The 25,827-nt window shown below is 39.7% G+C and overlaps 1 protein-coding gene across 1 annotated transcript in view; it reads left to right on the top strand.

The window, feature by feature from the left end:
• LOC311253685 (dihydropyridine-sensitive L-type skeletal muscle calcium channel subunit alpha-1-like) overlaps positions 1–25,827 on the top strand; it is a 344,036-nt gene that overhangs the window by 128,924 nt on the left and 189,285 nt on the right. Inside the window, exons 24-25 of the mRNA XM_084347719.1 lie at positions 6,008–6,154; positions 6,326–6,527. Coding sequence (XP_084203845.1) covers positions 6,008–6,154; positions 6,326–6,527 — 349 coding nt within the window. The remainder of the gene's footprint in view (positions 1–6,007; positions 6,155–6,325; positions 6,528–25,827) is intronic.

Here is a 25,827-nt window from a genome sequence, read left to right on the forward strand (position 1 = left end):
CATTTACTACACTGGATGAATCATAAACCATCTACAAACAACAAAGTAATACAGGCTCCAATTAGAGCAGTAGGAGTATGGGCACATAATAATTGTGGTGGTGGAAAAGATTTAATATGTCTGTCCTCCAACTCCAATACTAACAGCCTCCACTGGCACACTTCATTATTCGTCCAGGCTAGTTCATTTCTACAGAAAAGCTAAAACAAATGCAAGCATTAAAATAGTCCACCTTCCACAATAAAAATCATTAACTAGATTCAAGCTTGTTGAAATAAGATATTAGATTTAGCTATTCTGTGTCTGATCTTCTGTCACTTCAGTCCAGTTTCTAGTATCAGTTAATACACAATGTCTGAGTGAGGGTGTGAACAAACTCTTAATCATGGATAGGTAGGCTACTCCAATTAGAGATACACTAAAGTAATCACTAATGATATATCACACCTGTTTAGCATGTGTGATGACCTGAATGTTGCTCATAGGTAGGCTCAGGAGGTAGAGCTGTCGTCTAGCAATCTGAAGGTTCCTGATTCAATCTCCTGCTGTATTACAAAAATACAACAACAGTAGAACTGCCCGGGGGAAATAGTAGGGACACAAATACAAAGTCAGAATCTCCTTGTAGTGATTGCCCACATTTCCCATCAGGCCTAGTGCTGTACTAAGTAGTTTGTTAAGCTTACTGTTTTATATTCCAAAATGCAAATGTTACTTTTTGTAAGTGTTTAATTTGTCTGTTCAGAACATAGTGGCTTATGCTGGTAACTGTCATTTTGGTTTTTAGTTTTAACCATTAGTAATAATAATGCATTTTATTTAAAGGCGCCTTTCAAAGCACTCAAGGTCACCACACATAGCAACAACAGTACATCCTAAAAGAAAATCAGGAAACATTTTAGTGCAATTATGAAAGATAAATAAATAAATATATATGACGATGGGATTACATAGTGCAATAATAGAGAATAGGCAAGGGTGTGATTGTATGATTAGTCTGATACAGAGTAAGCCACTCAGAATAAGTGTGTTTTCAGGCGGGATTTAAAGGTTGAGACAGTGTCAGAAGTGCGAATGTCTGGTGGGAGAGAGTTCCAAAGGCTGGGGGCACATCGGCTGAAAGCGCTTGACCCAATGGTGGTTAGATTGGCAGGAAGGGGATCAGAGAGTGCGGGGAGGTGTGTGGATATGGATAAGTTCAGAGAGATATGATGGTGCCAGGTTGTGAAGGAGCTTGAAAGTGAGGAGTAGAATCTTAAAATCAATGCGGGATTTGATGGGAGCCAATGGAGTTGCTGCAGGGCCGGAGTGATGTGTTCAGTAGAGGGAGTTCTGGTAATGATACGAGCAGCTGTGTTCTGGACTAGTTGTAGTTTATGGAGTGATTTCCAAGGTAGACCATGGAGGAGAGAATTACAGTAGTCCAGACGGGATGTAATCAGGGTGTTAACGAGAATAGCAGTGCAGGTTGGTGTAAGTGAGGGACGGAGACTGTTGATGTTGCGTGATGGAAGTATGCAGACCAGGTAGCATTATTGATGCGGGCTTCAAAGATTAAGGTGCCGTCCAGGATGACACCCAGGCTCTTTACCTGAGGTGATGGTGGGACAGTGGAATTGTCGATAGACATGGAGAAGGGGTTGTGTTTTGCTAGGGTGGATCTAGTACCAATGAGGAGGACCTCAGTTTTGTCACTATTCAGTTTAAGGAAGTTGAGTGAGAACCATGATTTAATTTCCAGTAGGCAGTTGGATAGAGCGTGGGTGGCAGAGTGGAGGTAGGCTTGGTGGAAATATAGAGCTGGGTATCGTCAGCATAGTTCAAAGAAATTGTTCAAAGAGGTTGTAGTGAGACAGATGTGTATTTAGTTGAGCTGCAACAGTTCTGTCAAGTATTTTGGAGAGAAATGGCAGGTTTGAGATGGAACGAAAGTTGTTCAAATCATTCGGGTCTGCACCAGGTTTCTTGACAGTTGGAGTGATTGCAGCAGTCTTTAGTGATGATGGAACAACACCAGAAGTCAGTTAGGAATGAATGACGTCAGTTATGAGAGAGGACAAGGCAGGCAGGCAGCTTTTTACCAGGTAGGTAGGTAGGGGGTCTAGCTGGCAGGTGGATGATTTGGATTTAAGGATGAGTCCGGTTATTTCAGAGACAGTTGGTAGTTTGAAGCTGGCAAGTGGAGAGCTGATGGAAAATGTGGGCAGAGAGTGCAGAGAGGATGTAGAGTTATTTGAAGCAGTCAATGTCTGGTGGATGTTTTCAATTTTGGCATTGAAGAAGGTCATGAATTTATTGCACTCTGTAGCTGTGAGTAAGTGAGGTGGTAGAGCATCAGGTGGTTTCAGGATATTGTTGATGGTTGAGAATAGGGCTCCGGTGTTCTCATCCGCTGTCCTGATTAAGGTTTAGTAGTATGTGGTTTTGGCTGAAGAAAGAGCATCCTTGTATTGGAGTATGTGATTATGGTACATTTCTTTGTGCACTGCTAGGCCAGTTTTGGCATAAAGGCGTTCCAGTTGACAGCCTTTAGTTGAGCTGGCGTAGTGCTGGTGTAAACCAAGGAGCAGAGTGGGCAAAGGAAACAGATCTTGTTTTCAGAGGTGCAAGAATATTTAGCAGTCGATGAAGTCCAATATTGTAGTGGGATACCAGTTCATCTGTGGTGGATAAGTTGTCTCTGCTGGGAAAGTCATCAATTCCATTAGAGAGGGTCGACAGGTCAATATTTTTGATGTTTCGAAATGTGATCGAACGAGGCATGTTGGTCTTGGATAATCTTAGATTGATATTGAAGGATATTAGCTTGTGGTCTGAGATAGGCAATCTGAGGCACAACAGTTTTGAGGGGTTACACCAGAATAGCAGATTAGGTCAAGAATGTGTCCTTTGGAGTGTGTCGGAAAGTCAATATATTGCTGTAGTCCAAAACTGTCAAGGCAAGAAGTAAAGTCCTTTGTAAAATCATGCTATCCAAGTGGATATTAAAATCACCCAGCAATACAGAACATAAGGTTGTTAAGAACATAAGGTTGTTAAGAAGGCAGAGAATTCCTGTAGGAAGGCATTATTCGGCTTGGGTGGTGGATAAATAGGGGCCAGAATAGTAGGAGTAGGGCCCTTGATTTGCAGAGCAATGGACTCAAATGAGGGGTACACAGGCACTATAATGGAGGACACTTTCCATTTTTGATTGTTTAATATCGCCAGACCACACCCTGTGCCAGAGGTACGGGGTTGTGATGAGTAGACAAATCCAGGAGGAATAGTTTGATTAAGGTGTGAAAAGTCATTAGGCTGCTGCCATGTCTCATGTCTAGTGTTACATTTCTTGACTCCAACTGTATTTTACAATTGTATTTTTAAGATCTTGTTGCTATGCCTATCTCATCCTGTACTGCTTGTTAAATAAAATTCAATTGAATAGATCCATGTTCACCAACACCAGATCCAGCTGAGCCAGTCTGTATCACACCGATATTAGTATTGGATGGGTGCATTCCTAATTCCATATATGTGCTGTATTCTTTGCCACTCTTTATACAAGCACTAGTCAAGTGCTGGGCCAGATCTACTAAGATCCCAAATTGCTTGTACTAATCTGCGTGCGCAATCTAGAAATTTGCGTGTGGGGTTGAACCGCGGTTTGTGGGCGATTTACTAAGAGTGATTGCGTTAAAGACAAAGGTGCAAACGTGTTGGAGAAACACCTATTTAAATGAGGGTTTAGTGTGTTTCATGGTTTTCAGCATGGCGAGTTTGAGAGAGCAAAAGCGCAAAGTGAAATTCGACCCTTGAGCTGCAGCAAAGGAATCTGACGGTCGCGCAAAGGAACGCCGTGTGGGAGAAAATCGGTGAAAAAGTTAATGCTGGCGAACAGTGGATGAAGTGAAAAGGAGATACCAAGACATCAGAAGAAGAACAAAAGAAAAATTGGCGTATAATAATATAAATATAATAATAATAATAATAGTAAACTTGCAAGGAGTTTTGTTATTGCAGGTATTGTGTGACTCCTTCTCGTAGCTGGCTCCAAATCCGCTCTGAGTTCCTCCAACAGCTCCAAAATGGCAAGGCTGGATAGGCGATATGTTCTAATGATAGTTTCCTCATTCATCCCAAAAATGTTCACACGAGGGTGAAAAATGCGTTCTCAGCATCTCCTTCTTGCAACAATAACCGCAGCCATGTGTGCGCAATTACGCATACAAACTGTTTGCACCTCCCTTTGAGATGTGTCAAATATAGACAATAGAGAGCAGTTTCTATTGGCAAAATTGCTTTCAGGTTTGATAAATCACTTTGCGTGTGCTAAATTAATATATTTACATTTTCTCCACCCACAACACACACAATTGCGTGTAAATGCCCCATGTTGCATATTCATTGCTGCAAACGTACTAACTGAATGCAGACGCGCTATTTTGCACCTTTGACAGACGCAATCCTTTTTGCGCACCGTTAGTAAATCATTTTGTACATTTTTTTTGCGTGTGCAAGGAGTTTGCACATGTTTTAATACATGCAAACCTTCAGTAGAGCCGGCCCTATGTATTAGAAATGATCAAAAAAAAGATCTTCAACAGACAATGCTCCTCATCTTAACCCTTGTCTCTATGGTCATACATCTCCAAAGCCTACAACACTTACACACAATGTATCTCACCTTGGAGGGACTAACCAATTAACATAGTGTCCGTTCAATACAGGTAAATAATTAACTATTGTATGGCATGAAATGATGGTAAGGATATAAACCCTGGCAGAACACAAGTAAAATTAATTGATTAAGGGGATTCCAGATACATCAATGCTTAAAAATACCATTTGAAACATGGGTAAACATTTGAATATTTGAGGGTGAGGATCTGTTAACGCCCATGTTTTCAACAATGCTAAGAGAACTCTTTCTTCCAAAAAGGGTTCTTTGGATGAAAATAGTTCTTAATGGAACCCTTGTTCTTACAAAGAACCCCTAAAGAACCCTGCCTTCAAAAAATGGTTCCAGCCCTTCAGGAAGAACCCTTTTGGAGCCCTTATTTCTAAGAGTTTATAGATAGCCCTGTTTGGGATGGCCTCATCCACTGCATGTGTGACAGTTCCTAGAAAGTTCCCAAAGAAAAGTTTAGTGAAGCAGCTGTAAAGCACAAGAGCCCACTACACACTCAAAAACAAACAAAACACAAGACAAAGGTAATATTTATGCTTCAACTGAAGCATTTTCTAAGAGAAAATTGTGAAAATTGTATGTCTGGTTAGGTGGTGGTTTCCCCACCTGCAATAAAAAGCAGTACACAACCCCTCCCACAGGCTTTTCTATGGGAACAAACTGCGATTGTCTCCCATCCAGTGTATGAGGCAGAACAAAGTGGGACTGACCTGCTTGCTACAATAGCTAGTGTCAATTTAAAATTGTCAATTTTAGACAAACATAAATGAATTTAAATCAATCAATCCATTTGCCGATGTCCATTTTTCTTTGGGTCCATATCATATTGATTTAGATTATATTATTAGGAATCATTGTTTCGACATACTGCTGGCAATGACTGAACAATTAAAAAAAAGAAAAATTCAGGGAGGGTTCACTGAGAGCGATACTCTCTTTTCACTCTCATTCACACAGTTACACATTCAAATCTGGAAGCTGCCTGGGACAGCCACACTGATCTGTCGGCCACTGAGCAGCTCCACTGAAACAATTTGGGTTAAGGCCCCTAATCAAGGCCACTTTAGCGGTGGTAATTAGGCTGGAGCAAGCGCTGCTTTATACATTCCCCACCCAGATTTATGATGATTTGAACGGTCACAAGCTTGCTTCTCTAACCAGCCACAGGGGCTGTGTGAATTTGATCATACCAACCCAAGGGGCTCCTTTTCATTCTGTGTGGTATTTAAAAAAATCTTAAATCTAACTTGGTGAACCCTGCAAAGAGCCATGAAGGTGATTTTGACAATAGTCCTCCATCTCATCTTGTCTGTCTTTCCCACCCACTTTGTGGCTTAGAGGCTGGTATATAAAGTACCAGGAAGGAGCACTTCATGAAATGGAAGTCCAAAGGAGGGAATGGGCCAACTCAGAACTAAACTTTGACAACATCTTTAATGGAATGCTGGCTCTCTTCACCATTTCTACATTTGAAGGATGGCCAAAGTGAGTTATTATCTGTTTTACACCAATTCTTTGATGGTTTCTGTTTATTACAGCATTGGCATCTCAAAATTCAGTGATCTGCTGCCAGTCTGCAATTTACATGTGTTTGGATTTGTGTGACTATTATGTGTGTGTGTGTACAAAGGTCTTTTTTTTTTGTTATTTACCTAGGATACTATATAAAGCCATTGATTCAAACTTAGAGGATAAAGGCCCAGTGTACAACAACCGAGTGGCCATTTCAATCTTCTTTATCATCTACCTCATCCTTATCGCCTTCTTCATGATGAATATATTTGTGGGCTTCGTCATCGTCACCTTCCAGGAGCAAGGAGAGCAGGAGTATAAGAACTGTGAGCTGGACAAAAACCAGGTATGTTAATTTCTCTGTGCCTGTCTTCGCAGGAGGTCTGGACTGAGCTCCCCACTCCTCCCAACACAAACACATACTAAACAAGCAACAAAGCAATGTGAGAGCAGAGGCCACGTCAGAGAGAATAAGATGGTCTAAAGTTTACATTTTAGTTGAGTTGCAACAACACTTCTTGTTTTCACAATTCACATAAAATCCTTGCTTGTAAGAGCAACATTGCAAGCAGTTATCAAAAGTCTTGCTGAACAGGTCTGTTTAATGGAAATGTGACACAGATGGTGTGAGCAGGGCAACAGGGATTGGAACCAAATGCAGACAAGTCAAGGCAAAATGTGATATGATTTATTTTAGAGGTGAAGGTGTTTATAGGCCACCAGGCAGGTATAGGTAGGCATGTAGGTTCAGGTAGGTTGAAAGGCAGGTTTAAGTTCAGATTCCAGATTGCAGGCTACAAAGACTTGAAAGTGCAGCAGAAGTGACATTTTAACTATGCCAAACCTGCAATTGATGGGGGAAAATTGGCTAATATATCAGTGCAGGGCTGGTTGATCAGGAAAATGGAAACAGGCGAGAAAAAGGGCAGGGAAGGTCAGGTGATGGCTGGGGTTATGGTTAAAGTGGGGGATGATGTCGGCTGAAATTTCGATTATCCATCCCCAATGTACTTTCCTCACTGCTTTTTCTTAACCCCAATGGAAAATGTCATGAAGTCAAAGAAAGATGAGAAGGAGAATTCATAAGGATTTTATGAACTGACAACAGCTGTGCCAAGAGAATCTGACTGCACTCACACTGCTATGTAAATATGTGACAGCAAATGTTATTGAAGTGGGTCTGCCAGGGTGAAACTTGTAAGAGTGTCACAGCCTGCATGAAGCTGCTCTGTAGTCTGGTGGTATGGCAGCGGATACTTCTGTATCTGTTGTCAGATGGCAGCAGGGTGAACAGACTGTGGCTGGGGTGGGTGTTGTCTTTTAGTATTCTTTGGGCTCTGTGCAGACATCTCACTTCACTGTTGTCACTGATGCTCTGTAGATGGTACCAGTGATGATCTGGGTGGTTTTAATCACCGTCTGTAGAGCCTTCCTGTCCTGGGCCGTGGTGAACCATGCCAGTTTATGATGTTTCCAGTCAGCATGGTTTCAATCGCTCCTCTGTAGAAGTTGACCAGAATCTTGCTCTGGAATTTAAGTTTTGTATTGAATATAGCCCTTTCCATGCTTTTTTAACCAGGGTGGTGATGTGTGATGACGAAAATAGATTCTCAGTGATGGTAATTCCAAGGAACCTAGAACATTTCACCTTCTCCACCACAGCTCCTTGGTTTTACTAATGTTGAGCAGTAGATTGTTCTCTGTGTACCACTCTGCAGGATTGCTGATTTCTCTTTTTATAATGCCGTCGATGATGGTGGTGTCGTCTGCATACTGTAGAGTTCACTTGATGTCTGGGAGTGCAGTCATGGGTGTACAATGTGGAGGCTGAGCACACAGCCCTGGGCTGCTCCGTTGTTGAGCGCTAACGTAGAGGAGGTGTGACTGCCAATCTGTACCCTCTGGGGTCTGCTTGCAAGGAAGTTTAATATCCAGTTTCAGAGAGTTGTACTCAGCTACTGGTTATAGCCGAGTGCTAAGTTTTCCAATCAGCTTCATGGGTGTGATTGTGTTGAATGCTGAGCTGAATTCAACAACAGCATCCTGATGTAGCTGTTCTTATTCTCCAGGTGCGTGAAGATTGAGTGAAGAGCAGTATATATGGCATCCTCTGTGGATCTGTTGGTTCAAAAAGCATACTGGTGAGGGTCCAGGATGGCAGGGATGTTGTCTTTGATGTGCTAGAGAACCAGTTTCTCAAAGCACTTCATCAGGATGGGAGTGAAAGCCACAGGATGGTAGTCATTTGGACTAGACACAGCAGACTTTTTAGGTACAGAGACGATGATGGCTGTCTTGAGACAGGAGGAAACAGTCTCCTGTGAGAGTGAGATGTTAAAAATGTCAGTAATAACATCAGCTAGCTGATTGGCACATTTTTTTATTACTCGGCCAGGTATATTATCTGGACCAGCAGCCTTATTTCTAATCACTCTCAGTAGGACTTTCTCACACCCGCTGTGGTTACTGATAGCTAGGCTAGCTGACAAGCTAACCTCACTAGTTAAAGTCTCCTACGAAATTATCAAAAATGTTAAAAACACTATATAATAAAACAAATTGTAAATTATTAACAATATATACACAGTAAAAAAAGCACAGAGATAACTAGATAACTTCTGTAGTTGTAACTATATAATTCTAATATTTGGTTAAATGTCCCTTGCTCATTTTCACCTCAATTAGGTGCTTTTGATCCATCCACAAGCTTCTGGTTGTCCACTGGCTGAATTTTTAATCACTGCACTTGACAGAATCTGTGAAGTTCGACCAAATTTCTCAGCCTCCTAGCTCAGACTTGTTTCTTCAGCACAGTCCACATGTTCTCGATGGGGTTCAAGTCAGAACTTTGGGATGGCCATTCCAAAACCTCAATTCTAGCCTGATTGATCCATTCCTTTACCACTTTAGATGTGTGTTTGTGATCAGTGTCCCGTTGGAACACCTAGCTGCGCTCAAGACCCAATCTTCTGCTGATTATTTTAGGTTTTCTGAAGAATTTGGAGATAATCTTCCTTCTTCATTATTCCATTTACTTTCTTTAGAGCACCAGATCTACTGGCAGCAAAACAGCCCCACAACCAGTGATGGCTGGTGATCAAAATTTTTGTGGGGGGCACAGTACAGTACATTTTACTCAACATAGAAGTCATTGTTAAGGACAATGTAAGTGTAGTGAATATAAGAAAGATGAGAACGCCACTTCTCTCTTTTGTACAATTTACTGGAGGCTTTCTGTCTGTCAGATCTCAAATCAGACTGACCATAGTCAGTAACCAAATTATAAAGTTTAACAATGAACAATCTCAATACAGGCAATGTTAGTATGTAAGATAAGTTTTTACATTTTCAAAAAAGGTAAGATACCAAAATAAAATGTAGCGTATATATCCATTTAGGAAAGAAAATATGCACCTCATATCAAGATAGCTTAGAACCTTTTTTACATGTGCTCCTAACAGGGCAGTGAAGAGCCCTGGACAAACTAGAACAGTACTTCATTGCTCATGAACAAATCAACAACAAAACAACATACTGTAATGTTGCCTAAACACTGGCCAATAAAACTGTTTGATCGTGATCATTTATTGTGTACCACCTTGTAGGGCTGGGCGATATGGACCAAAAGTCATATCCCGATATATTTTTGCTGCAGATCTCTGTGGTCTGGTTGGCTATGCTATGATGGCCCCTTTTCTTTTTCTTTTCTCTTTTCTTTTCTTAAGCAACTGTTAATTTTTCATGCAGCCTGAGCTTGTGGCTACTTGTCCTCTCTTGGTTAATCTGCTTATTATTATTTTTCTATTTTTGTTTTTGTTTGTTTGTCTTCGTTTGTTTTGTCTATGTGTGTGTGTGTGTGTGTGTGCGCGCGCGCGCGCACATGTGTGTCTGTCAGTCCACCTTGTTTATCTGTGTGTGTGTGTGTTTGTCTTGTCTGCTCTTGCTCTCCCGCCCCCTCCTCTCCTCGCCCCCCCACCTGTCTCCCATACTCCTGCTCTTTCAAATAAGGTACAATTGATCATATAAAGGGTCTTAAGATAATTCACCTTAACATTAGGAGCCTTGCACCAAAAATTAATCTTCTCAGGACTTGGGTCCAAATCCATAAGCCTAACATCATTACTCTTTCTGAGACATGGTTGCACGAAAGAATTCCAGATAATGAGCTGGAGATAAATAACTTTGTGCTTCATAGAGCTGACAGGGGCTCCAAAGGAGGTGGTGTTGCAACCTATGTTGCGTCTCATCTTAACTCAAAATGTGTCACTCCTAATGTCGAACCAGTTAATTTTGAATGTCTCTTTACCAACATTATCTTTCATGAAAACAAAACATTAACTATTGGTAATATATACAGACCTCCTTCGGCCCCTGCTGACTCTATGAAAAGTATTTTGTCAACTGTTAACTCTTTTGAGAAACGTAGTGAATTGATTATTTTGGGTGATTTTAATAGCAACTGGCTTAGCCATTCCTCTACTACTGATAGACATTTATTTCATGGTGCAAATCTCACCCAGTTAATAAAAGAACCTACTAGAGTTGTTCCTCGGTCGTCAACTTTATTAGATTGGATACTTGTTACAAATCCTGAAAGGATAATCAAATCTGGTGTAATGTCTGACTGCTTTAGTGATCATTGTTTTATATATTGTGTCTGGAAAATTAAAATCCCTCGATCTCCCCCTAAATACATTGAATTCAGGCAATGTAAAAAGATGAACACAGACCATTTCATAAATGACCTAATCAATATTAATTGGGACAGGTTTCAATTAATTCCCTATGTTGATGATGCCTGGGACTTCTTTTGTTGTGAAGTGGCCAATGTAATAAATAAACATGCCCCAATGAGAACCATTAGAGTTAAAGGTTCACATTTACCCTGGATCAACTCTCACCTTATAAGCCTCTTCAAGGACAGGGATATGGCGTGGGCAAAATACCGCTCATCAAAACAATCCAATGACTGGGAAGTATATAGACTTTTAAGGAACCAGTGTAAAACCAAAACAAGAAATGCTAAATCTGATTTCTATAATGACAATTTTTCTCAACATTTCCATAACCCTCGGCAATTTTGGAGTCATCTGAATAATATTCTTAACAAAGGCAGCAAAAGCTCTATCAATCAGCTTCATATGAACAATAGTACTATTTCAGATCCTTTTCTCATTTCTAATGCTTTCAATGAACACTTCTCATCTGTCTCTCGTTCACTGCATACTACCCCTTATACCATGGCTGAACACGCTACTTCCCCTGCTTTGAATAGCCTGTTTTCTTTCAGGAAAATTATGCCTGTTGACGTCTACAATGCCATCTGTGAGATGAAAGAGAACTGTAGTGCTGGTCCAGATGGTCTAGAACCTAAATTTGTGAAACTTGCTGCTCATATATTGATGTATCCTTTGGCTGATTTATTTAATCTCTCCCTGTCCACACATCGTATTCCCTCTGTATGGAAGTGTGCTCGAGTTGTTCCTCTTTTCAAAGGTGGAAACTCAACAGAGGTAAATGATTACAGACCTATTTCTATAATCTCAGTAATAGCAAAAATCTTTGAAAAACTTATTTTTCGTCAATTATTTAATTATGTCACTCAAGCAAACATTTTATCTCCATATCAATCTGGATTCCGACCTAACTTCTCCACAACTACAGCTCTTCTTAAATTCACAAATGATTTGTTTTCAGCATTTGATGCTGGCCTACTTATAGGTGCAATTTTTATTGATCTCTCCAAAGCCTTTGATATGGTTGACCATTACCTTCTCCTTGACAAACTGCATCATATTGGACTGAACCAGAATGCAGTCCTTTGGTTCAATTCTTATCTCCACAATAGGCATCAATATGTTTATGTTAATGGTTGTCAATCCAGTCAAATGTTAGTTGATACAGGTGTTCCACAAGGTTCTATATTAGGTCCACTTCTCTTTTCCATTTTTATTAATGATTTACCCCAATTGTGCACTACCTGTCATGTTCATCTGTATGCTGACGACACTGTTATCTACTATTCCAATACTGACATATCACAAATCCAGTACAATTTGCAACAAGATTTTAATATTGTCCAACACTGGTTTAAAAATAATAGACTTGTTCTCAATATGAAAAAATCATGTTGCATGGTGTTTGGCACAAAATATGGCTTATCACACTTACCTGAGTTACTTATTAATTTTAGTGATGGTACTTCACTAGAGAAAGTAAATGTATTTAAGTACCTTGGTCTTTGGATGGACCCTGAGCTTACTTTTAAACCACATATTGATTTTATTTGTAAAAGAATTTATGGCTGTCTGGGTTCTCTCTATCGTTCAATTAACTGTTTTTCATTTCAAGTCAGGAAAAGAATAATTTCACAACTCTTACTTCCCATACTCGATTATGCTGATATTGTCTATCAAAACACCACTGACTCCATCCTCAAACCTCTTAATATTTTACACAACTCCTTATGTAGATTTGTCTTGAGATGTTCATTCAGAACTCACCACTGCCATATGTACGAGGCCCTCAATTGGCTTCATCCAAAGTCCAGGCGTCAGTTTCACTGGGTCTTGTTTCTTTTTAAATGTACCCACTTAACTGTTCCACCATACTTAAAACAGCTCCTGGTCCAGTATACATCTCCATACCCTCTTAGACATATGACTAATCCATTTTTCACAGTTCCTAAAATTCATAAAGAAATAGGTCGCAAGTCATTCAAATTCAAAGCCCCATCTGATTGGAATAAACTTCCTCCCTTTTTAAAGTCCATTACCTCCTTTTACATTTTCCGATCAAATGTTTTTTCCCATTTAAGAACAACTTGTCTTTGTTTTTGATATTGTTTCTGTGTTTCTCTTTATTTTATTTATTTATTTATTTATTTATTTATTTATTTATTTTTTCCCCATAACTTTCTGTGGTACTTTGTTTCCTGATGTTGCACTCTATTGCAATGTGGTTACACCTGCATGTATATGTGTACATATATATATGTATATGTGTATGTATGTATGTATGTACGTGTTTAAGTGGGTGTGTGTGTGATTGGGTGGGTGGGGCGTGGGGCGTGGGGGCTGTGGAAGTGGTAGAGCAGTGTGTTTTTGTGTCTGTTGTGTCTTATTGTAATGTATACTTTGTGTAATCTTTGTATTTGTGTTGGGACCCCCTCGAAAACGAGATGCTGCATCTCAAGGGGTTATCCTAAATAAATTGAAATTGAAATTGAAATTTAGGCTGAATATCGATATACGATATATATCCCAATATTTTTTCCGCAAAGTGAGAGCAAATGTTCAGTCAAAGTCAAAGCCAAATATGACATGTCACAAGTAGTTTTATTGAAACCGGCTATTTCAGTGAACAGTTGCAAAATCAAATGAATAAATAACAAACGTGTTTCTTCACCTGGTTCATGAATAAATGCTCAGCTGTTCAAATAACAATAAAATGTAAACATACTGTATAACAACAGGAGTACCTTTTTTGAAATCAAAGCTCCGTAAGGTGCACATTTAAATAAAAAAATATCTTAAATAAAAATAGCCTATAAAATAAAATAGGCCAATCTTTTTCTGAAATAAATATATTTATATGAGAAAAGTACAATATCAACATTTTTTTAGTTTGACAACTATAAATGGCTTATTAAAATCAAATTACAGATTTTCTTCTCCTCTCTAACAAATCCACAGATGCAAATTAACGAACATTACAAAAGAACAAAATATGACAAACACTAGTAAGGGCAGCATTTATATATATTGGGCGCTGCTCTTGTGGCGACCGGCAGAAGGCGTTGGCGTGTGCGTTGTGTGTGTGTGTGTGTGTGTGTGTTTTTAGTTGTTTATTAACTTCCAAACGAGCGGCATCCTGTCTTTAATGCTCTTATGCGCACTTTTCGGAGAGTATTGTAGCGCTTGAGTCGAAGATGTAGATAGTATTTTTACTTTTCCTGATGGCCACGCTGAATCTCACACTGGGACTGGTTGTGAATCCTCCTCACACAAGTAGGATTCAATACAGTCGTGACATCCTTTTCGGATTTCAATCGCATGGTCTCCCAGTGGATCTACTTGTGGACTTTTCCCTTTCCAGTGGCGAGTATGTTTTTAACTGCAACAATGACTTTATGCGCACCTCTACAAACACTCGGAGTGAGACGAGGAGGAGGAAGAGGGGAAAGAAAGGCGTTTTTTCGACAGCGGCTAAGGAAGTTGACCCCGGCTAATCGTCTCCCCTTACCGTCTATAGTCCTGTCAAATGTCCAGTCTTTAAAAAACAAGTCTGATGAACTACAAGCTCGTGTGTCTTTCATACACAAGTTTAGGGATGTGTTTGCTCCGCAGACGTTGTTGCTTCCTCCATGTTTGTCGAAGAGTGCCGGAGTGTGTGTTCCTGCCCCTCCCTCCTCTGTGGTGAAAGAGCAGGGGCGGGGGGAGCAGTGCAGAGAGCTCCAGGTCAGCAGCTTGCCTGGAGCAAGGATCACAGCGCAAATTTGAACTATATCGATATATGCGATATGGTCTAATTCCATATCACATTTAAAAATATATCGATATATTTTTTATATCAATATATCGCCCAGCCCTACCACCTTGTGACATTTTGAGCAAAAGCTCTTCCTCAGACAAAGGTCAGGTTCACACCTAAAGGTCCGTGAAAGGTCCGTTTATTGATCCGAACCAATGCGAGGATGATACATTGTTTCAATTTTGAGTAGGTCAAAATTGACCTACAAACGGTCCAAAATCTGTAAAAAAAAACTCACGTGGCCGCAACGCCCTTCTGTTATTGGTCAAACTGTTTAGGCAGGTAGACAGCAAATCTGTACATCAGATCAGAGCCTACTGTACATCATGGAGAAATGCCGTCTGTGCCTATTTTTTCTAGAGTTTAAGCTCAGGGTAGTAGGAGGAGGAGGAGAAGAGAGGTGAAAAGTGAGGAGAGAGGATAAGAGGTTATAGGAGATGTGTGGACAGAGCTCCTGGTCACATTAATAATTAAGTAGCTGCTTATCAAAGAATCAATCCAGTTAATACAATGTGACACATTGATTCACTTTTGTTTTGATTCATGATTTGGTTCATGTCATTAGTTAACTTGTTAAAAGGAGTTCAGAAAGCTTTGTTTTCGTCCAGACTGTACTCTCAACTTCATTTTGGTTGTGTGTTTGTGACTTCTAGAAATTACTGATGAATCTTCTTCACCAAACTAATTAACGCCATGTTTTGATTAAACGTAATGTTTATTTTGCGAAGTGTGAAAATGTTAAGTTATTGGTTCAATGTGCAAACAACTGCTACAGTATAAAGTAAAAACTGAGGTAGCATAATACGTAGCAAATCCTTAATAAGTTAAAAAAAAAAAAAATGCTACATCATTTTGAGGTAAGACATAGTACAAAACTAGTGCATTAATGTTTTGTCAAAATCCTTATCAATTTAAAGAAAATGGCAAATCTTTTAAGGAGTACCACTTACATTCAATTCAACCTTCACTGTTTTGAGGTAGCAAAGTTCAATAAGGCAGAACATTTAAATGTATGTGCTGATATTTGTACCTGAAAATAAAGCTTTTCAACATTTTCAACAGCAACTTTTCAACATGGCAGAACATTAAGCCTTTCAAACACTGGTTGCAAACTGGGTATGATCTAACTAAAGGAAATACTTGGACCATCGTTTTTTTCCTCGAGGATAACAGTCAGAGGTATGGGCTGGCACTCTTGGTTCACACATGGAGACAACCTGGGTGAAGCAGTGGGCAAAGATGTCGTCGACCTGGGTGAAGCAGTGGGCATGGCTGAGAAAGTTGGTATAGCTGGTGGAGTGGGCATGGATGGGGTGTGTAAAAGTGGAGTGAGCAGGGTTGATTGAGTGGGGAGGTGGGGCATGGACTGTGGTGACATGCGTTGTGTGTGCAGCAGGGGCATGGAGTATGCCGTCTGTTTGCATTGACATCCAGTCAGGCTGAGGTTGGCATGATGTTTGGCTTGTCATGTCATTTACAACAGTTCCAATGAGCTGTAGAAACATTCAATTGTTTTCTTGATTTTGCTGCTGTAAAGCCTTGAATCCCCGGTTCTCCTGGCTCTTGCTGTGCCCTCAGAAAATGTTCAAATGTTGCTGACTCCTGCCGCTGGTGGCTCTGCTCAGCTTCCATCAAGCATCAAGCTGTTTCTTTTGCTCGGCCATATATTCTTTCATTCTGCTCTCCAGACCAGTCTTTGCCTTTTTTTTCTTGGATGTAGCTCCGGGAATGGCCCATCTCTTTCCTGTCTGCTGAGACTGGTCTGTGTATATAGGTGTATAAGCATTTTCATGATATTTACAGGTAAACAACAGCAGATTATAGGGTATGTGTTAACAGAGCAGTGTGTGTATGTGGCAATGCGCCGTATTTGTAGGAATGAATGTGCAAATATAATGAATGAATCCAGGCATGAACTTACCACTTTTATCCGAGTCCTCAGCATTAGCCGAGGATAGCATTAGCTATCCGTATCGACCGAGGAACTGTGGCTCTCCTGGGTCGGTGACGAGCTGGTGCATGCTGTGCTCTGGGACCCCTCCTCCTCATATGACTCCAAAACGTCCACCGGATTCACCATGGGTCGTGTGTTAAGAATAGTGTCGAGGTCATCATACCACACAAATTTATCTTTAACATCCGAAGAGCTACCACTTTTCTGAGTGTCTCTGATTTTAATGTACTGCTGACGCAGTTTTTTTACCTTGATGCGGCACTGTTCAACTGTCCGGTTGAATCCCTTTTCTTTCATTTTTTCACTGAAAATTTTAAATACTTCTGTATTTTTATGGACCTTCTCAAACAGCGATGAAATACTTTCATCATGCCAAATGTCAAGCAAGCATCTAACCTGCTAGTCATTTTAGCTGCTGGTTGCTAACTTTACTGCTGCCATAACCGGAAATGACGCGTAAAATGGTGCGCTTCTTGTTATTGGTGCGGATGTGGTTCACACCAGGAATAATCCGCTCTGGAGTACGCTTGATAGCGGACCGAGACCACCTCTACGAAGCGGACGAGGGTGCGGTTGTTTGGTCCGCACCAGAGTTCGAGGCCAGCGTTCACACCGACCCAAACAAACCGCACAATGGGGCAAACGCTCCAGGGTTCGGTTTAACTGGACTAAACAAGGCTGGTGTGAGCGCACCCTAACAAAATATAAAAACACCCCTTCAAATATCTATGAGGCTAACAGCTACATCACCTGGTTCAAAAAAGCTCCCTTGGATTGAATACATACAATAGATACCATATAAATTATAGTGGATACATTTATCATAAAAAAATAATATACTCAGCATGTTAGTAACAACGAATGTGCATACAAAAACATGTTGGCCTAATGCACAATAAAAATCCACAATGAAGTTAACAGAGAATACACAATATATACACACACAGGATTATGTACAAAGCTTTATAGTGCACCTTAAAAAGATAAACTTGTACCTACAGTTTGTTCAGAATGTGAATGTCTCATAACTAGTGCATCAGATATGACTAATCATAAGTGATGCAATGAAGAAACGATTTTTTTTTTACCCTAATTTATTAAGAGGCCCATCTGCTAAAAAGGTAGTGATACTGAATATCAATCAATACCACCACAGTAATTGAGAGACGGATTAAAAGAAGAAATATAACCCACAAGATGTGCATGGAATGTCAAAATCAGAGCAATCAAAAAGACAAAGGGCATATCATAAATCCACAGACATAACTGGTCAATCAATCAGATTGACCAGAGACACCCTTCATAAGCAAGTCAATACTGGACTAAGGGAAAGACCCCATTTAACCCTTTTGGAGCTAGCGTGTACAAAGTGTAGATTCAAAACACATCACTTGTGAAGAACATCTATCTATCTAATGTGCGGACTCTACTTTTCCATTTATTCACATGTTCTTCTATTCAGCATCTAAGACCGTTGGATCTGAGAGTTTTTGTAAAGTTTGTGCAGTTGCACTATTTGAACATAAACTTTGCCCTCCTTTCTTTCTGACCAGCTAATTTTTCAATGACTTCTGGTTAAAGTCAGTCATCTCAGTTTTCCAGCCTCTCCTCCATTGCCAGCATGGCCTGTGCCTGTTCCCTGGTGTGTCCCAGTATGGTATGACAGTCCTTCAAAGAGGAGAAAAGAAAAAAAAAACTTATATGTAGATGTAGCCCGTGGAATTAGATCGCACACAGGACACAATACGTCAGGGGTTCTTGTAGCTTTGATATTATTATTAGCCACATTTGCAACAAATGTGTTTAACAGTGTGTAAGCTACTAAGTCCTTTTGTGAAAAAGCTTAAGTGCTTTTACGGTTAGTGGCGGTTTTAAACAGAAACGCTGCAAATAAAATACAATAAAAATAAAATAGGCAGTGGCTATGGCTGTTGACAGACAACCAGACTACAAACCCTGCCAAATGCATGTTTCACAATCATAAACCCACCAAATGTAACTGCAAATGTAAAATGTTCAGTAAAGGACACTAACAATCAAAACATGTCACCAAACACACGTGGAACTCCCTGGAGATTGCACAACTCAAGAAGATCATGTACCTTCACACAGAATTAAAATTAATGTAAAACTGTTCTCTAGGAGCAAATAAAATAGCACACTATGGCTTTCTTTATGCTAACATTACCATGGGGTTGAGAACACAGTGGTCATGGCTGCTGCCAAACAGTGCTCAACATTAATTCCAGTAGTGCCTATGACTTTACACCACAACGTCTCAGCACTGCCCACTCGGCAAATGTCAAAGTTACAATAATACAACACAATACTACCACTTTGCCACCAAAGTTTGCAATAGCATGCGAGTTTGTCACAGCATGCATCTAATCTGCTTCACATTTTTACCTGCATCTTAAACAATATTACAATCAAAGACAACAACAAAGAACACATTTAACATTTTACCAATTTTGAAAGCTATTTCAAACCTGAGTGTAAATTACATTTCAATAGATTTATCAACCAGTCAAATAGAGATGTCCATTTCTCCTATATCATCTAAAGTTACCAACATTTCTAAATATGGAAACAACTAAAATCATCTTTACTACGATTTTTACATTCTATGAAGTTATACAAAAAAGTAGGAAATATTAACTAACCTCAAGGTATGGCTGGATGATATGGGCTCTAAATGATATTTGATGTTTTTTATGCTCTATTGCAATAGAAAATATTTATCTTGCAATTCAGGTGAAGTTGTTTCTTTCCATTTTTGGGCCTGGTGATAGATATACCTATATTAATATTGCAAAAATATTGGTGATGACTATTGGTGCTGTCACAAAAATATTTACACAATGAGATTTTTTTTATAAATAATCATCAGTAATGTGGATATAAGGACTAAGTGGGTAAAGGAAAATAATAGTTTGAACTGTCTGGTCAGTTCAAAAAATGACGTCACTTTATTGTCATGCAGCCTTTTAAATCAGGAAATGACATCACTTATGTAATGTAATATCACAATATCATGATATCAAAAATCAAAGAAGGCATCCCACATCACAATATCAATATAATATTGATAAATTGCTCAGCCCTATTTCAAGGTCATTAAGGGCGTTTTCACACTTGACTTGTTTAGTTCAGTTAAATTGAACCCTTGAGTGAACTCCATGGTGTAGTTCATTTGGGCAGGTGTGAACACATTATCATACTCAGATGCAGACCACAGCATCAGACCTTGTTGACCCTTTGATTATTAGGCTTTTAGCTCAAATTTTCCACTAGTTCAACTATTTGCAGTTACATTTCAAACTTTTCTTTTTAGTTCCCGATAAACATATTTCATAACTGATTCCAAGAACTCACCTCTGCTACAATCCCTTCAAGCTCCTTCAAGTTTGGACTGAATGCCTGTCGCCTCTTTGTTGCCAGACAGCCACTGCATTCCCCAAGCATGGAATGGGGAGAATTTCTGCCAAGGACACAGAGAATGTATATGAATAAAAAAGAGATGATAATAATAGGATAGTATATAATAGGAATTTAATTTGAATTAATCATATTAATGAAAGGGATACAGCTACTACCAGATGAGCTTACTTTTCAGATCCTCAGGAAGGATGGCAGCAAGATGCTCCTGTAGTGCTGTAGCAATGGATTCAGCTGTCGCTGACTGAAGGAGGATGTTCTTAAAAAATGTTTCTTGCACGTTGTTTTTGCCATAAATGTAGCACAGCACTAGCACAAGTTGAGACTGTGTGGAAATATCAGTTGTCTCATCTACCTGGATTGATTGAAAATCCCTGCTCTGGGCTTCTTTGATGATGTGTTCCCTCACAACAGACAACATACAGTCAAGCAGATTATTCTGCACAGTTTTTGAAGTTCCCTTAAGAGAGGTCTCACTCTTATCATGGCCACGCAAAGCCAAAACTTCACGCAGTCTATTTTACTTGACAGGATATCTTGATTTTTAGTCACCTCTTCGTTGTGTTTTTCGAATGCCAATCCTGTAGCCTTCATGTAACTGTTCAGCAATGCTAAGTCTTCCAATACTGCTTCATACTGTTGTCATAATCATAATGGTTCTAACTATTTTCGTGACATTTGCATTTTTCAAACAGATGTTTTGAGTCTTGTATCCCGGTTGCAGTCCACAATGCTTCGGTGCCGACACTTTGAAATTGCAAACATGGAAAGGAATAAAATGTGTAGTCAACCAACTTGACAGACAGCGTCACGGTTAAGAATTGTCCAATCATAATAGACCACATAACGTGAAAACAACAGCGATTTAGCAATCAAAGTGCAAGTATCCAGGGCAGGAAGCTGCGCACAGAGGAAAATGTGAAGCAGCGAATTAGAGGGCAGCTTCGGGTCACCTGATATCCAAAAGTTATAGGCCTTACATTAGCTTTCATTTGGCTGGTGAAAAACATGTTATAACAAATGTATAATGAATGCTGACATACACTGACAGAACACCAGGCACATTTGATTCCATGATTATTTCAAGATTTGTATTATCTAATTGATTTGTATTAACATGTTCTTAATTTATTGAATACTAACAACATGAAAGACCTCTATATGTGGGCGGTGCCCCTGTGCCTCGCATTAACAAGCCACCATTGCCCACAGCATAACACTACCAGCACCATGTTAGACAGTAGGTATGGTGTTCTTGGGGTTAAAGGCCTCACCTTCTCTCCTCCAAACATATTTTGCTGCTCATTGTGACCAAACAACTCAGCATCTGGAGCAAGGGCTTCTTTCTTGCATGGCAGCCTCTCAGCCGGGTCCAGTTCTAGGCATGGGCACAATGCTTCGACTGCCCCACCACCAAACCGATCCTGCTTCATTCCGAAAATCAAAAAAAAAAAAAAAAAAAAAAAAAGTATATTCAAATATATTATATTGTAATTTATTCCCATAAATGCTGCTCAGAGTAATCACAGTCCAAGGCTCTCCTGCCAACAGAGCCGGGGTCTCTCTCTCTTGCGCCGTGCATACAGTCAGTAGCAGCTTCTCTCGGTTAGCATCACATTAGATACCACGGGCATTCCAGATAGTTTTAGCCACAGGCTTGTTAGTTGTTAGCATGCCTGCTAGCAACTGCTAGTAGTAGTATAGTCCCATCGGCAGCTGCTGCGGAGTTTGTCTCTGTCCCGCACCGCCGCATGGGAAGCCTCACAAGGGCAGGCCACGTACTGGTTGTGAAGCGGGTTTCAACTTTCAACCCTTGCTGGCCCGCTGTTAGTCCTGTTGGCCCGCGAGCCTCCCACACCCCTGCCAACAGGATTAAACAACACACGTTAGTGATTTAAAATTTAAAATTTACAATGCCAATAACATTGTAGCTTCACATTTAAATAGAAAATATTGTAGTGACTGGAGGAGTACCAGTTACGGACAGTGAGGTGGCGCAATGACTCATGGGAGTGTAATGTCAGACACTCATGAGGCTGTTATTGTTCAGATATGTGTTGTTTTATTACTTTCTGTACATGTTCTGAGTGTTGTGGTTGTGTCCTGTTATGTTCTAAGGATGTGTGTGTTAAATTAACATAAATATAAGTTTTACATTATGCCACCATGGCCGATATGATATAGTGGGTAATGACGTTCACCAAATGTTTGTGTGTAAGGGTTGTGTCTAATGTTAATAAACCTGCATTAAGTTGAAGGGTCTGTCTGGTGACATTATCTTCATATTATGCTTGTCACGATATATTAGTAGACTGAACTCAAGGATTTATTGGCAACAGACTTTGTTTTATTTGTCAATGTAAGTCATAAGACATCGGTCTTCCAGCAGCTTCTAATTCATTGCAGACTAAATTTTTGGTGGTTTTTGGTTGACTCTTGACCATCAGACCAGTTTTCTCTCAGCAGCAGGTTATAGTTTGTGTTTTCTGATCGTGGCAGTGACACAACTGTGCCATGCACTTTATACTTACAAACAGTTGTTTGTACAGTTGATCTTGGGATCTGTAACTGCTTTGAAATGGCTCCAAGTGACTTTCCTGACTTGTTCAAATCAATAATGTGCTCTTTCAGATCAATGTTGAGCTCCTTAGACTTTCAAATTGTAGTGTTTGTGGATAAGTCTAATAGGTGATTCAAACAAGCCCTATTAAAATGGGCCCAGAAAAGTCACCAGCCACTCAGAAGAGGTTAGGAGGCCATGCTCCAATGAAGATTTGATTGACCTCACCTACTGTTATCATTACAATTGATCGTTCAAGGTTCTGTATGTATATTTTTGATCCAGCAGATTTGGTCACATTATCAGAAGACCTATAATAAATTCATTACTGAACCAAAATTCATGAATGTTTTTGTGACAAAGTAGTTTGTTTTCCACTCATTCATCACAGAAACATGAGAGCTGTAGAAATCATTGGAACGCAAGACTGCCATGATATACATGTTCTTTACAAGTGTATGTAAACTTTGGACCACGACTGTAGGTCATATATTAGTATGAGGGTAATGACAGGGTTAAGAATGGTGCGGATGGTAATGTAGTGATAACAATACTATTATTGTAGTTACACATTAGAATTGGAAACAATTATTATTATTGTTATTATAATTATGATTGTTGTTGTTGGTAATATGGTAAATATAAATTTTGCTATTTTGTATCATTACTAGTATTGTTATTGTTATTTTTATTGTTATTGACATTGTCATTACAACCACCTCAGCTAATGTATGAATTGATTTTTTTTTTTTTTAAGGTCTGTCTACTACTGGCTCCCAATTAGCAGTCTGTTATAAATAAAGGCAACTAATAAGTGACAGCAGAGCAAGAATACAGCCGGTCAAAATAATACTGCTGTCTTATGATCTTCACATGTGGCGTTTGTGTATACGTTAACATTACAGTTTACTGAGCTCACTTTTAGTAACACCACACTAACAAGAAAACTGTCACATCACACTAACTGGTATAGTTTGTGTTGTCATTACTTACCCTGAAAATATGTTTCGGCAAACCACCAGTGTTAGATGTTACTTACCAGTCAAAAGAAACGTTGCGAGTTCATCTTTTTTACTCACCCAAAGCTGTCTCCACTGTTGGAAATCCCACCAATATGTACTTTTGTTTAGCTTCTTTGTACAGCACTTCTTTTCTCTGCCTCAGATTTGCAGGAGCTGTTGTTTGAGATGATGATAAAAGTCGTTTTTCTGGAGCTTCTGCATCTTTGTGTTTACTAAATAACTAAGTGAGGTTGTAAACTTCTGTGCAGTAGCTCCTCTGGCCGATTCAACTTCTTCATCCTCTCTTGCAGCTCACTGGCGGCAACAGTGACTCACTATCGCCTCTCAGGCCAGGAGGTATTATTACAAGAATGGAAGACCCATCCTGGTTGCTTAGCAGTTGCTTAGCAGTGGGTATCATAATACAATATATAGTCATCAAACGCTTTTTGAATATTTTAAAATTATGTCCAGATCTTACAAAACACACCTTTCAGGAAAACTTTAGGAGTGTGGTTGTTATTGGCAATCAATTCTGAATAATAGGCTATTTCAGATTTTTTGCTCTTCCATTGCCGTTCATATTTTCTACAGATCAGTTTAAGGGATAAGGTGTCATCATTAAGCTAGGGGAGGTTATTTGACTTTAGTTTTAGTGGTGCAATTTGGTCAAGGCTGGATAGGCACTGATCATTAAGTGAGTATAATAATATATGAGACTTTGAAGGGGGTATAGTGGAAAGAGGGAATGATGAATTAAAGGCATCATAAAATGTAACAGTGGGTACGGATGGGGTGCTGGAGTGGAATTTTAAAATTAACAGCTTTATGGTCAGTTACAACAACAACAAATAAAATCAGACACTCAAGACAGAAACCAGAAGAAATTACCAGGTATAGGGTTTGACTTCTAGAATGAGTGGCATCTGACAGACTGAATGAGGTTAAAAGAGTCTACGAGGTTTAAAAAAGTATGGGTGAGGTGATGGGAGGGAAAACATACATGAATATTTAAAAAAAAAAAAAAAAAGTATAAAGCACCCTGTCAATATCTTGGTTTGACGATGGGTAAAAGTTCAGAAAACTAAACTAAACTAAAAAAATGAAGATGCAGAAAACGGAAGGGCCAGTAATTAAAAAACTTAGACTAAAGTTATTTGTAGTTTAACAGAGTAGCATTTAAAACCTAACTTATAAAAAGAAAAACACCCCCCATCTGCCAGAGGACCTGAAAATATGAAAAGGTACAGAATTTGTGGGCCAAACCTCAATCAGGGGAACTGTGTACCCTGGTAACAGCCATGTCTCAGCGGTCATAAAAAGAAAAGTTCAGATTATTAGAAACTAGGGCTGTTATACAATGAAAATGTAAGTAATTAATTATTACTTTGTTATTCCTTATATTTCAAGCTTGAAGTACTCCGGTGTGTTTTGGGATTTTTATCTTTCCTGACAATGTTTTATAATTGTTGGCAAATCACTTAATTTTGTGCTTAAACTTAAAGGGACATGGGGCAGGATCAAGAAATAAGACTCAATAGTGACATGACGGCCGTTGCGGCCGTTAGGGTAACTGCAGCCATCAGCCAAGCCGGCGCGGGAGCGCGCATGAACTCTTCACAGCAGTGCAGCTGATGTCTTATCCCCTACACACATGAAGCAGCCGGGAAGCCGGCTTGCTGTGTGTAGCGACACACAAGAGCGGCGATTTACCGTTACTGTTGATGCAGTCTGAAATGCACAGGTGAAAGCAAAGACGGCATATTGGGGGACAAAAGTATCGTCTCTGATACGGGATTGCTGTGTGTAAGAGGCTAATGTTACTACACAGACACAAACAACCCGTTAGCCTGTGGCTACGGCCAGCTGCTAACGTCACCTCCCGGATAACAGGTTGGGCTTTCGGTCCCATATATAAAGGGACATATTTCTAACTATTCGGTTTCAGACTAAAGGACTGTGGAAAATGCGCAGTCTGTAACTATTCAGTGTTACAAAGCGGTGGACTAAGTAACATGTTTGCAGCTAACGCTACTTTGCACGTTTGGTCACTCCGAGTCCTCGGTGATCTCATATGATTTTCAAATCAAGCTCTAAACATGACCTGTAATGTTTTCTTTCTTGGTTACTAGGAAATGAACCATGTCAGCATCTGTTTTTA

This window comes from Pagrus pagrus (genome assembly GCF_965226575.1).
Source record: "Pagrus pagrus genome assembly, chromosome: 3".
Classification (NCBI taxonomy): Eukaryota; Metazoa; Chordata; class Actinopteri; order Spariformes; family Sparidae; genus Pagrus; species Pagrus pagrus.